At 34.6% G+C, this 14,656-nt stretch overlaps 1 protein-coding gene, 1 long non-coding RNA gene and 2 pseudogenes across 3 annotated transcripts; 3 read left to right on the plus strand and 1 right to left on the minus strand.

Moving 5' to 3' along the window:
• The first annotated feature begins 84 nt into the window (after window positions 1–84).
• On the plus strand, window positions 85–834 carry LOC148192404 (uncharacterized). Its single transcript, XM_088099764.1, has one exon. The coding sequence runs from the start codon at window positions 185–187 to the stop codon at window positions 827–829; it is 645 nt and encodes a 214-aa protein (XP_087955890.1). The 5' UTR covers window positions 85–184; the 3' UTR covers window positions 830–834.
• Window positions 835–2,058: 1,224 nt separating this feature from the next.
• On the plus strand, window positions 2,059–4,999 carry LOC148192405 (uncharacterized; annotated as a pseudogene). Its single transcript, XR_015782272.1, has 7 exons — window positions 2,059–2,377; window positions 2,459–2,707; window positions 2,785–2,997; window positions 3,092–3,184; window positions 3,263–3,364; window positions 3,448–3,798; window positions 4,928–4,999. The product of XR_015782272.1 is annotated as an uncharacterized LOC148192405 (transcript).
• Window positions 5,000–5,450: 451 nt separating this feature from the next.
• Window positions 5,451–10,702, minus strand: LOC148192406 (uncharacterized; annotated as a pseudogene).
• A 1,980-nt stretch (window positions 10,703–12,682) lies between these two features.
• LOC148192407 (uncharacterized) lies at window positions 12,683–13,847 on the plus strand. The gene is made up of 3 exons (XR_015781885.1): window positions 12,683–12,988; window positions 13,081–13,298; window positions 13,389–13,847. It is a non-coding gene; the product is annotated as an uncharacterized LOC148192407 (long non-coding RNA).
• Window positions 13,848–14,656: the final 809 nt, after the last annotated feature.

A 14,656-nucleotide genomic window follows, 5' to 3' on the forward strand; every position in this document is an offset into this window, starting at 1 on the left:
ATTTAGAGATCTAATGAAAAGAAGATCAAGAGGAATGCGACCTTCAACTACTGAGATAGAAACTAGAGTGTTTAAAGAGTTTGTTGATTGGTTTCAAAGGCGGGTGGGTGATCAAATAGAACACTTTCTCTTACTTACCAAGTTTTCTTTTAATTATATCTAACATTATTTCCTTATTTAGATTATGAATCCAGAAACAATAAATTCAATGTCTACTGACTTGAAGTTTCTAGCACGAGGTCCATTGGATAATGCTAGAAGATTTACTGCTTACAACATCAATGGGTTCAAATTTCGAACATTGACTCGTGATGAGGGATTGAGAACACAAAATAGTGGTGTCTTTTTAACATCTAATACAGCTTGTGTTTCAAGTACTGTTGATAGGAACTTAAGGCAAGCAGACTTATCCTATTATGGAAAGTTGGAGGATATTATTGAGCTTAATTATTATGGTCGATTCAAAGTTGTTCTTTTCAAGTGTAAGTGGGTAGATACTACACGAGAGAGAGGATATAAAAAGGATCAATGGAATTTTAATTGTGTTAACTTTGATAGACTTATTCATATTGGAAACCGTGAAGAACATGAACCTTATATTGAGGCATCTCAAGCACAAATGGTATATTATGTTGATGATGTGGTTAATGAAGGATGGAGTGTTGTTGTGCATGTAAAGCCAAGAGATTTGTATGAAATGGGAGAAGAGGTACAAGAAGAGTTATATGAAAACGAACCATACCAAGATCAAGAGTTGGACAAATTTTATAGTAATGACAATGAATATGTTCAATTGGCTACAAACCATTTAGACGAGGATATCAATTAGTCAAATGTATAATTGACTCGTGATTGATTTCTTAAGGTGATGATATGTACCACATGTTTGATTTCTCAGTTTCAGGTTAAGAAGAAGTTACCTTTTCTGAATTGTGACTCTTTATTAGCTCGTTCTCTCATTTGGAAAGGTAATAAGATCCTAGCTCATTCATATGTGCGATGTATTTGGCTAGATGGCATAAATTATCATTCATATGTGCTATTGTTTTTTCAGAATTGATTTTCTTGAATCTGATTGCATGAGATGAACTTGTAAATTTTACAAAGTTAATTATCAGTTATTAGATCATTGACAGATATGTGTTAGTGTAGTTTAGGTACTTACAAAGTTACATTGACAGATCATTGCCAAATATTAATATAAAAAATATATTAATATTGGCCAACTTCAAGTTATATTTCAGTGTCATTAGTTTCTGAAACTAAAAAAAGAAGATTAATTTTTGTTTTGTTTGTTTACAATTGATACCACTCCTATGGTTGTATCTGTGTGCCATAACTAATTGTAAGGTCCATTCTCGTGAGCTTACAAATTATCTATTTCCATCCACAGAACCTGAATCTGTCACCTTTTCTCTGTATCTTTCTCACACAATACAATAACATTGCTTCAAATCAAAACCAACTTTCAAATCCTGACCCACTTTGCTTTTTCTGATCGCCACCATCTTTTTTCCTTCCAAATCCTATTTCGTGACACCCCATTTCCATTTCTTCCCAAAGTTCATTCCTTTTTCAGGTTTGAAACGGAACCCATTTATCTGTTTTCATGCTTTTAGCCAACAATGCCAAGTGTTTGGATGTTCTGTTTATTGTTTTCAACATTGAACTTTTTTGAAACAGAGGGCATCTGCATGTTGTTTAGTGTTGTTTTTAAAGTTTCATGCTTCGATGGTTTATGTGAATTTGATGATTTTATTTGGATTTTGAGGGTTTGCATTTGTTGTTTTGATCTTGCTTTTTTCCTAGTTACTCATTTCGTATTTCAATTCTTATCAATGCATATTTTGATTCAATTGAGTTGGTTTTGGTTATAAAACTTCATTTGAGTCTATATAAGAGGTCCATGCCTGAGGAGTTGGCCTACAGAAACTTGGTTCAGTGTTAAGTTTGCGTAGTCTTTGAATAATCTTTAGCCACTTTATTGTGTTATTTTTTTTGTTCATGATTGTGTTTTTTATATTTCTTTCTTTTAATATTTGTCATAAATATGTAGCCATGCCAAAGGTCAAGCGATTCCGAAATCTACAAAAATCATCACCTCAACCTGAATCTTTAGGTACTTTACCATCAACAAGTGCTACAGTGACTTCTCCATTGATTGAAGACCAATCACCATCAACAAATCCTACAATGTCTGAATCCATTGAAGTACAATCACATGTTTTAATAAGTCCTTCACCAACAAATGAGACCTCATCACATGATTCATTGAACTCAACACCATCGATGCCCACAGAAAACATAGAGCAACCTACAACATCCAAAAAACATGTTGGACGTGAATCTTCATCATATTGGAATGTCGATGCAATAGGTATATGCCATTTATTTTTCTGCATGCATAATTTTTTAAATTTTACTTATGGTTGAGTAAGTTTTTTTTTTATTGTTAAAGACCTAGAAGGAGTTATGAAGAAAATAAATGTGAAGGTCAGAGAAGTAAATAACTTACCTAATGGGCAACGCATCATTGTAGAGTTTGATGAGGCAGGCATGGCTATAGGCGAAGGACAAGGAGTACTCGCGGGATATTGTGGGATATTGGCAACAGATGATAATTTATTTCCAATTAATTTTGAAAGGTGGTCTGACAAAACAGGCATGCCTAACACATTTTTTAGAATGCTTTAAGGAAGTGTTACAGGTATATATATCATTCATGTATTCAAATGCCGCACACTTACTTTTTACTCACTAACCATGTTTTCTTTTTTTCAAAAGCTTCGATTTTGTTTTAAAACTACTGAAGCTATTGCCCAACGATATTGCAAATTAACTTTGGGTAAGAAGTGGGCTGCACATAGACAAAGTTTATGGAATGAGTTCTATGATCCAACAAAAACAAAAGATCAAATCATATGTAATGTGCCGACCGGAATAGACAGAACTCAATGGGCTCACTTTGTTACATATCGTCTAAAACCGGAGACAAGGGTACAAGTTTCATTATTGTTTAGGCTATGAATTGTTTGTGTATATTATTATTTTGATTGTTATGTCAACTTACAATTGTTTTTTTTATTCATAGGAGATTTGTAAAAAAAATAGAGAAAATCGCAAGAAGCAAGTAATTCCTCATACTGGTGGCTCTAAACCTATCTCAAGAAGAAGACATGAGATGGTAGTGATATTAGTACACATGACGGTTTTTAGTATTTTTCAAAATTTCCTATTTATTTTAACTTATCCTTTTATTTAGCTTTTGGATAGTGGAGAGTTGCCTAGTCGTGGAATGTTATATATCGAAACTCATAAAAGAAAAGATGGCTCATTTGTAAATGAGGCGGCAAAGGCTATAGCGGTTAGTTTTACTATAATATGATATTTTCAAACATTATGCTTCAATATTTAGATCTTTGACTGCAACTCGTTATATGCCTATAGGAACAAATTGAAGTGGGTTTGAGTCAAAGCACTGCTGATGAATCACAGGTTTCCCCTCAAGATGTTGTTGGTAGAGTGTTAGGCCCAGAGCATTCTGGGAGAGTGCGATGCATGGGTTTGGGAGCAGCTCCTACTAACTCATTCAGAAATACAAGAATGCGACTTTCAGATTTAAGCATTGGTTCATCTAGTAGTGCCACATCATCAACATCTTCTAATAAGTGGGAACAAAAGTACATGAATTTAGAATCCCAAGTTCAAACCACCTTGGGTGCGTTTAAAGCATATATGATAATGAAGGAAGGACATATTCCTGATGAATTGGCTACCTTCTTTGATCCTCAACCACAAGTAAGTTACTAAATAAGTATAAGTAATATGCTTGATTTACTATAATTATTGTGAGCACATGCAATTGAGTTTAGGAAATTAGTTTAACAGATGTTGATAAGTCGTGCTTTTCCAATATATTATTCATTATTCAAGTTCTGAGTATGATGGTTGTAGTAAGATTTATATGCATAGTGTGAGAATTAGGTAGTTAGTTGTTGTCTGTATCTGTGTTGTAGTTAGCTTTATTGATTGTTGCAGTAAGATTTATATGCATAGTGTGAGAAGTACTGGTCCATTGCATTTTATATATGGTGTAAAGTAGTAACTGTAGTAGCCAAGGAAAATTGAGCTTTCGAACAGACACGAGTGTAGGAAACTATTGGATTGTCCTTTGTGATGTTGTGAAATTATACCATTTGCTTTTTGGAAACCCCTTTTTTATGGGTTTGGTCTGATTGTAGTTCTAATATTAACAAACATTAGGCCCAGAGATTGTCACTACTTTAACTTGTATTCTATTGTTTATTATATATAACATCGTTCTTTCACTTTCAACTTAGATTACACAAGGACCTAGTTCATGCCACTCCCCTACATCGATCTCACTAACCCTTACTCATTTAATTGGTGCATTATTGTACTTCACAAAATGATCCAAACTAACTGGCACATTATTGTACCTAGTGCATGAGCTACACGTCTTGTGGTTAGAAAAATTAAATTACATAATGGAATGAATGTGGATTACGATAGTAGCAGGACAACACTATATCAAAGTGTATATAGGCATGCACAGATATATATATATATATATATATATATATATATATATATATATATATATATATATATATATATATTCATTACACAACATTTGTATTGTATTTTAATGTCGATACATAAGATGATTTTGACTCAAGTATGTATATCTGTATTTATAGTCTGTAGCTGTTGTCCTCAAGTTATAAATTCGTTATACATAAGATTGATTTTTTAGAACATGTTTATTCTATTTGATAGAAGATGTTTATTCTATTTGATTGATAGAACATGTTTATTCTATTTGATTGATTTTTTATATATTATTTTCAAAGTGTGAGCACATGTAATTGAGTTTATTTAATTAATATTTTTTATATTATTTCAGCAAGCTCGTGATGCAAATGAGCTAGAGTCTCCTTTGGGAACAAGACAATCATCCGATGGAAGTAACCTTTAGGAAGTTTATGATATTATTTTAGGATATAAAACTATACTTAGTTTATTATGAATTGGGTAACATTTCTTTCTTTGTAACTATTTCTGCAATAGGATTACATTGACTTCTAGCCTATCCTTTTGTAACATACAATTGTTTCTCAATTTATTTTTCTAAATTCCTTCCTACTCAGGGGTTTTTGTTTTATGGTGTCAATTTTTTATTCAGAAGAATCATATTTGTTTGGTATTTAATAATTTAAAAAAAAATTAAATTTACTTAATTTTGAAATTAACAAAAAAAGAAATAAAGAAAGAAATTGGTGAAAATAGGTAGTTATTATATATTTTAATAATCATTAAACAAAAAACGATATTATATATTTTAATAATCATCAAATAAAAAAACTGAAAAAAATATAGAAAACTTTTGTGATCAAATAGTTGTAAATAAAAAAGGTTAAAACCCCCCACAAAATAATAGTCAGTAATAGAGGAGGTTTTTACCCTCCGCAGAAAAACCTCCGCAAATTGAACGCGATACCAGGGGTCACAAAAAACCCCCGCAGATAGTTTGTGGCGACTCAAACTTCGGCGGTTTGAAAAACCCCCGGAATTTATTTTGCGGAGGGTGAAAACCCCCGCAAATCGAAAAAAAAACCTCCTCTAAATAACCTTTTTTTTGTAGTGATATGACTAAAACCTTATATAGTTTCCTAAAAATTACAGAAAATAGGCCCAAGCCCAGAATAAATGTCGCTCAGCGGTATTTTGCGCTCAGCGGTAAGTGCGGCTCTTCAGTTTTAACGCTCAACTACAGAGTACCGCTCAACGGTAAAAGTAGCGCTGAGCGGTGATTGCGGCTCTTCTTTTCTGCACTTTTACTCCCTTTCCTTAGTCCAGCTCCTTACTATTTCAACTTCTTTCATCTAATTCATCTTAATTCCTGCAAAAACAAGGAAAAGCAAGCATAAAATCCATCAAACTCTCTTATTTCCATAACATAAGCAAAAGCATGATTTCAAGCTAGTTTCTAAGTCATAAAGGTTGTTTTTAATGTCAAAATTAAGTATAAAAATAATAGTTTTTCAACTGTTATCAATGCCACAATAATGAATAAACAAAAATTTACCGTTGACACTTATGAAATTTAATGAAAGAAAAAACATTTTGCACTTATGAACATTAATGAGAAAATAATAGTGTGATGCTGACGCTACCAGTGTGGGTTCCTAAAGCTGATGCAAAATTTTATAACTCATGGTTGTTGAAAGTGAGTTTTTGACTGACGCAAGGAAGATGTTAATCAAATATTAGCATTGAGTTTTGTTCATTTGTGTTAGTTTTCTAGGGACATTGGTGAGAGATTTTCTCAGTTAAACTTATTTTAAAAAATTGTAAATATCACATTCCAAAAAAGGCTTTTTATACCTCTTAAAAAAAGATTTTTTATACCGATTTTCGAGCAAGTATAGAAGCAGGGGTATATAAAGTTTTAACTTTCTATACTTGTAAGTTCAGAGGAGGTATAGAAGTCTTGCTTTTTATACCTACTATTTTGAGAACAGGTATAAAACTTTCCTTTTGCAAAGTCATCGAAAAATCTCACTTTTATATCTATTGGTGTTAAAAAACGTATAAAAAAATCTCATTTTTATACCTGTTGACGTTAGAATCGACGAAAAAGTGCAATTTTTTTTAAAAATATTTAATCCGTTTGTGGATATTATTTCACAATAGAAGTCGCACATTAATTCATAAAAAATTAAGACCAGATATAAGCTTAAAAGGCAAAAGGCAAACTAAATGTGCGAGGATAATAATATCTTTAGATTCAAATGGCATGCATATAGCTAAATAGGAAACAACTACATGGACTAAAATATATATTTTAATTAGTCAAGAAATAACCTTTAGTAGAAGATGGATTGACCTTGCGGCAACCATTTTGCCCATGTCCTCTCCTCTCAACATTATCACCATTCCGGAGAGTGATGACTTCCGTCAGGTTCTCCTACTTCAACAAAATGTCCATCAAAATACACCGATTCACCAGTCATCAAAATACTCTAAGTGGAAAATAAGAAGAATCTTATACATTCTAGAAATTTTTGTTTTGAAAATGTTATTTCGAAAATTCCAGAAATTCTATTCAGGAGTTAATAGTTTGGAAGTCGGTTTTACAAAGATGAAATAATCATTTTAAAATGTTATTAGGGTGTAAGAAGAAATTGATGGGGGTTCAAAGAAGCAATTTATTAAGTCAAATAAGTGCCTAATGACTATAGAGAGACCAATGTATAAATTACTACCAGTGTTAAATCTCGAATGATTAGCTTTTTAATCATGCAGAGTGATAATTAAAAAAAATTATGGAAGTTATTTGTTAATATAATATAATATAAAAAATGTATATTAGTTTATGGGTAATTAAGTCACGATTGAATCATAGGGAAATTGGTTCAAATCTAGAACATGAATATTGCTTCCTCCATCTCACAATTCCTAACTTATTTAATGCAAAAATACCTTGAAAAATCTCATTCTAAAAAACTTATTCTAGAATACATTCTGAAAATTCTGTTTTGAAAAATATTATTCTAATTGTTTCAAAAAGTTATTGTTTGAAACATGTAACCCGAAAAGTTACTTTCATGGAAGATAAAATGGGTATGTTGAAAATTTGAGGGGTGCACGAAAAAGTATATGAAAGTACTATATTAGTAACAAAAATTAAGAAAAACAAGAAAATTAAGAAAGATTTTAGAAAAGAGAACTAATATAACATTTAGGGAGGAGATGGATACGAGCTTAATTCTAAACTTGATTAAGAGAAAATTGTGGAATACAGAAAACTAGATTAAACTCTATAGTTCTCTCTAACAGTGCAAGATCCTAGTGCCTCATTCTACAAACTACTTCATTGCTTTCCCGTAATCACAGATACTCTTATTGTGTGTTATAAAGCATGCTAACCATGCATGAATTTCTCAATTCTAAGGGTAAGAATCAAACAAGTTTCTGCTAGTGGGGTGCTTGATTGATGAGGCACAAACCTCTCCTTTTTATTTTGTTTGTTTCCATCTCGTGGCTATGCATGTCCGGATTTTTATTTTTATTGTTTCCATCATACAGAACAACCTGAAAAGAGAACACTGAATTACAGAAAGCATAATCAATCATGTGACTGTCACACACATATATAAAGTAAGGGTGTATTTAAGTGAATAGCTTAGTTAAGTGCTTAATTATAAGCCTTTACCACATCAACATGAAAACTAATATCAAAATTTTGGCGCTTAAGCTCGTTCAAATAATAAGAAAATTAAGCTGCTTTCCATATGATCCACAAAGTTCAATATGTAAAAAGCCATCATGGTACTTCTTGGCTTTTTTAGTTAACTTGGTAGTGTACAGGACCTGCCATGCTAAATTGAAAGGAAAGATATCTACAAGTGAAAACTAGATGAAAGTGAAAACTAAATGAAGGTCAAAACAATGACGATAATCAAAACACAAAACAAATGCAACCTCTGACAAAAGGGACTCTGGATGAAATTTGTCACATTATTCAAGAAAGGATGAGCTCGCGATTCTCTAACTGTTTTGAGTGAATTGATAGAAAATTATATATGTAATAGTTGTTAGGCATATATACATGTGAATGGCGTCCCTCACATCAAAGCTTATGAATTCTTACAACTATATATTAAATTTAGATTTGTTTTTCTTACAATTTCCTGTTCTGTTAATCAAAAGCATAAATTATGCACTGTATATTCAGTTATACACTATATTAGATCAACATGGTCGTATCATTTGAGTTTTTTGTTAGTTGTGCCTTTTCCCTGTGGAAACTGTGTTCATTCAATAATTGCTCCATTCATGTGTCCTTCACTGAATCTTGACAATAACTAATACGAGACTACTCATAGGAATATTTTCTGTGTACTTTGATTGGCTTATTTTTGTTCAAAACAACTTGCAATCAAAATCTTATGGAATGCAGAAGGGGGGCGGGATTGGGGGGCAATTAATTGCTAAAAATCATATTATCAGAACTTAAACGAATAAAATGGGTTAGAAAGCGCATCTATTAAAATGACCTGACCAATCATACACTCAGAAGAATATAATTTGAGTTTTTGATAAATGAAATATGTCTAAAGCTCACCTGTGCCCCACAGGATCCACGAAGAACTAATCGTAAAAAACCATCATAGTACTTCTTTGCCTTTTGAGTCACTTGTGTGTTGTATACAACATGTCACTCTAATTGGAAATTGAAAATTATAACATTTAAAAGATTAAAAAAATGGAAGTTGCTTACACAAAATTATAATGTCTTGCCATCAGTGGTCAGATTGACTATGTATCACAGCAACCAACTACACCCTAGTATAAAACATTCAAACAACTACAGCAAAAAAATTGTCAACGTTACTTGTATATTGTAGTTCTCTAGATCAATGGCACGACATTGAATTAAAAAAGCACACAAAATGAGACTTGATAATTATAAGAAAAAGCACACATCCAGCTTTTTACTCTCCCTCCTAATCGCCTATGACCACAAGGTAACCGTTGAAAACTAACAATTCACCAGAAATTACAGTTTCATCATTTTTCAAGAGTCGACAATCCAACAATTTCTCGCACTCAACGTACAGAGAAACTTGCATAGCGATTGAGCGAAAAAATTATATATCCCGTCAAAAATTGATTTCAAACTTCTGATTTCGAAAACTTTCGATAATATGCGGAGAAAGAGTGGATACAATACCTTGCTGGTGGAAGTGGGGAGCTCTAGGAATCCATCTTGATACATCTTGCATTTCTGCTTAATGTGTTTTGTGTAGGTCACCGTCTAGCGTTTCGCCAAGTGGCACTAGTACAGGATAAGGAAATGGCATCGGTTAAATGACTTAATAGGATTCGGTTATGCAACCGAGTCATTATCGGACGGTGTAAAAGAGGGTGGCTTTATGCCTCGATTCTGAACCAGGTTGAAAAGATACAGGATGATGCCTCGGTTCTAAAATAACCGAGGCAATTGCGTATATTTTTTTTTCAAAACAATCCACTTCTACCTCTCCGTTACACAGTCCAGACAGGCAAAGTTATTGAATTTTTTTCCCAATATCAGAAGAGAACCAAATATCAGAATAGCAAAGGGTTATTGAATTTTTTTCCCTTTCAAAGAACCAAATCTCAGAACATAAAACCAAATATCATAACAACACAGAAAAATCAACTACACCAACCTTAACAAAATTTCTCCCAAAACAACAGAGAAAAAAAGTATGGATTTTGATACAATGAGCGTTTAGGGAAGAAGAAAATATTTGGGGAAGAAGGGAGGTTGCTCGCCACTGCTGCAGGACCTCTTCGTTGCTCGCCAACGCCACCGCTGCAGGACGCCCTCGCCGCGACCTCGCCTGACCTCACCGCGACCTCGCCTGACCTTGCTGCGACCTCGCTACAACCTCACTGCAACCTCGCCGCGACCTCGCCACCACCTCGTTGCGACCTCGCCGCCACCTCGCCAAGGAACTCCGTTCAACTCTTAGATCGGTGAACCTCGCCGCCACCTCGCCAAACGCATTAGATTGGCAAGCCTCCCATCACCGCCGCCGCGGTACTCGTCTCCACCATCGCGCCTCCCCTCCGCTTTCGACGCCGGCCACCATCGCTCCTCCCCTCCGCTTTCGACGCCGGCCACCATCGCGCTTCCCCTCCGCTTTCAACACCGGCCACCATCGCGTCTCGTCCTCGCACCGTGGCTGTCAAGTGGGAGAGGAGAAGAGAGATCGCGCCCTCTCTGTTTCGATGAAAGTGAGATGAGAGTGAGATGAGAGTGTCAGAGGAAAGAAGAGGAAAAAATGAAAAAGCGGGTCAGGTGTGGTGTGACAGATTTGACCGGGTAATAGGCCTTGGTTTTACCTTTAACCGAGTCAATAGCGATGGGTTCAGACTTTTCAGTGACCAACAGAGGTGTATAGGCTTCGGTCTCATTCCAAACGAAGCAATAGGGAGGGGTTTAGACACCGGTTTCATAGCAAACCGAGGCAGTAGTTACGTTATAGGCACCGGTTTTGTGTTAACTAAAGCAATATGGCTTTTTGACCTCGGGTTGGATGGGGACCAAGGTATATAACCTTGTACGCTTCGGTTTCTCAATAACCGAAGCGTATATGGGGCGTCAGAATCCGCTTTTTTTACTAGTGTGGGAGCGTGGGAACACAGAGGATCGAACTTATATTTTAAGGTTAGTACTTATAAAATAAATCATTTTTTATACCTATATTTCTTGCAATAGGGTGTAAAACTATTTGTATTATTTTACAATTTTGCCACCGCATCATTTTTATTCCTGATTTCATTATAACCGGTGTAGAAAAGTTTCTTATATTTATGAAATTGTCACCGTGCTACTTTACATAGCTAGTGGATTTTAACGGGTATAAAAAATCGCTATAAAAAATATATTTTTTCAAAAAAAAAGTGGAAAGTGTAATATTATTTTTACATTTCGTGTTATATTACGTAAAATGTATGTATCTTTTAAACTAATGCTAACTTACAAATGGTGTTTGCTTAGTCAACCCTTAGTTCATGCTAAATTTCTAATAAAGAAAAAACATGTTAGTAATAGATTGGAACTGATCAAGTTCATTTAATGTTGAATACTATTACAATTAGTTAAGTTAAATCAAATCTATAACTAACTACTTTTAACCCTCTTTCTAATAAGTAAATATATTAATTTATGCTTGTGCAGGAAGTAAAAGCTTATATAAATATATTTATATAAGCTAGTTAGACCAATACTAATTTTATTATATAGTTAGAGGGTTAAATATGTTTTTAGTCTCTATACTATCAAGCGATTTTGGTTTTAGTCCCTTTTTCAAAGTAAGGTACATTTTGGTCCTCCTCCTTAAGGAAACTTTGATTTTAGTCCTCCAAAACTAACACCGTTAAAAACGACCTGATGTGGCTAACGGTGGTGTACCACGGTGATTTTCTTTTTCGAGTCAACGTCTCCTTCCTTGCATCTTCACCCTCAACTTCTCTCCCTCCCTCCATCTTCCACTCTTCTTCCTCATCCTATCTCCCCCCCCCCCTCTCCCGACCGCTCCGCCTCTTCCAATGGGCCTCCACCTTTTTTGCAAATTCGAATCCTGACATGCCTACTGTTCCTGTTCCTGCTGCTCAAGTTCATGATTGGCTTCAATAAAATATTGTTGCTACTTTGGAATATATTTTTGAACGGACTTCTTCTAAGGAAAATGGGCCAGCTTCTCCTTCTGATCACGATGTTGCTATGATTGATGCATCCAATGCCTCGGTTAATAAGTCCTCAACCACTATAAAACAATCTTCCTGGCAAAGGTTTACGAAATGTTATTATGTCGTCCCTTGACTGTGATTGAAACGTAAGCTTTAAATGTAAATTATTGACCATTTTATTAAATTAAATAAGAGAGGAAAAAAAGACTAACAGAAGTAATTAAGAAAAAACATGGCATCATGAGGATGTGAAACTAACAATTAATACCGTTTATCAGTTTTGTGCTGAGTTAAGCACCTTGTTGCTCTAGCCATTTTATGCTATCCATAATTCATAAAACCATCATTATTATATTATCATAACAACTTTCATTCATTTCCCATTTTGCGGCCAAAAATTCTAACCCTTTGGTGTCCCAGTGATATTTACTGTCCTAGTGAATTCCCCCTGTACAACCTCAATAGTTCATTCCATGACAACCTCAACCATGTTCTGGGGTCGCTTTCCTCCGACCCCTCTCCTCAATCACTATAAAACAATCTTCCACTCTTTTCCACACATCATCAACAACAACAACTATGGAGGCAACTAAAGTTTCTCAAGAGGAACAATGACAACCTCGTCATGCACAGGTAGAATCTTCCATTCTCGATTAGAGAGGCAGACCCTCTAATCCTGCCAAACACGGTGGAATCATTCCTGTTGCTTTGATTCTTGGTCACTTCTCTCTCTCTTTCTCTTTCTCTCTTTCTTCATAAGCCTTCTCCATGAATGCATGGTTTAAGTATATATATCTCTGTGTACGCCAGGGTTGCAAGCATTTGAGATAATGGCAATAGCAGTAGTGGGAAACAACCTCATAACTTATGTCACCAATGACATGCACTTCCCTTTGTCCAAGGCCGCCAACGTCGTCACCAACTTTGTTGGGACTATCTTTCTCCTTGCTCTCCTTGGAGGCTATCTCTCCGACTCCTACATCGGTAGCTTCTGGACAATGCTCATCTTTGGTTTTCTAGAACTTTCTGTAAGTCATTCATTACCTTCTCGAACTCCCACTTTATCATCTCCTTTCTTTTCTGTCTGTACTCCATCTGCACTTATCTTGTTCCTTCAGAGCCTCTGCTGAAAAATTATATTCTTTGTGGCCGCTGTGCTTGGTGGCTTTGGGGAGTGGCTGTGTGAAGCCCAACATGGTTGCCTACGGAGGAGACCAGTTCGATCAAGACAACCCCTAAGCAGTTAATGACCTTTTTACAGAGGGTGGGGAGGTTGGGTGGAAGATGGAAGGAAGAGACGAGAGAGAGAGCGAGAAAAGGTGAGAAACGCAAAATAAAATATCATGTCAGTCTACCCTTAGCCACATCAGTTGGGTTTTAACGGTGTTAGTTTTGGAGGACTAAAATCAAAGTTTCCTTAAGGAAAATGACTAAAATGTACCTTACTTTGAAAGAAGGACTAAAACCAAAATCGCTTGATACTAGAGGACTAAAAACATATTTAACCCTATAGTTATATTATCATGGTTCATACTAATATGTATAATATTTTTTTATATTTATTTAAGTTAATTTGGGTTAAACTGACATTAATTTATATGTTATGCGTTTTCGTTAGAACAAGTAGAAATCATAGATTATTTTTAATTTAGGACTTCAAATTTAAATATAAAAAATCTCTTTATTTACAATTTTTTTCTCTCAATTGTTTTGCATAAACTCCTTACATACATTTCTTCCATCAACAAGCATCTTCATTCACTACAAGTTTTTTCACTATTTGTTTTTTTAACGTGTTTTATTTTTGTTAAAGAAGAAGGTATTTTACAAGAAAACTTTCTTTGAAAATTATTATCATGGTCGTGAATGACATCCACTACAAGAAAATAGCCAGTTATTTGCGGATCAATGTATACGGATTCAGATCCGTATATAATATTATATACAGATGAGCTACATACGAAAAATTCTATATATAGTGAGAGAAAATATTTACATACGGAATTTCCGCATATAAGGTCCCTATGTAAGGTTGGCATCTTTGAGCGCGAAGCTTCCCAAGGATAAATCGTATGTATTGTCCATATGAAAGGGGATAAAATCTTACCGGCTGATAATACATACGGATATAAGGAAAAAATAATTAAAAAAATTTTGAAATTGTGCCTAAAATGCTAAATTGTGCATCTCTCTCAAAATGTTTCCCCCTTTCTTTCTCGACAAAACTCTTTCTCCAGAAAACCTAAAATGCTCCCTCTTGCTTCTCCTTCGATTCTCCCAATCACGAGATTGCTTTTGTCCATTTTCCTCTCACAACTGAGTTCCAGTGTGGCAACTGCATTTTGATCATTTCACCATCACGATTTCAAAGCTTCGAGCTTATTCT

This window comes from Vigna umbellata, chromosome 9 (assembly GCF_029865625.1).
Source record: "Vigna umbellata cultivar VRB3 chromosome 9, Vumbellata_1.0, whole genome shotgun sequence".
NCBI lineage: Eukaryota > Viridiplantae > Streptophyta > Magnoliopsida > Fabales > Fabaceae > Vigna > Vigna umbellata.

What these genes read in the sequence shown, in the direction of transcription:
- LOC148192404 (XM_088099764.1), top strand. Translation starts at nt 185, where the DNA reads ATGAATCCAGAAACAATAAATTCAATGTCTACTGACTTGAAGTTTCTA.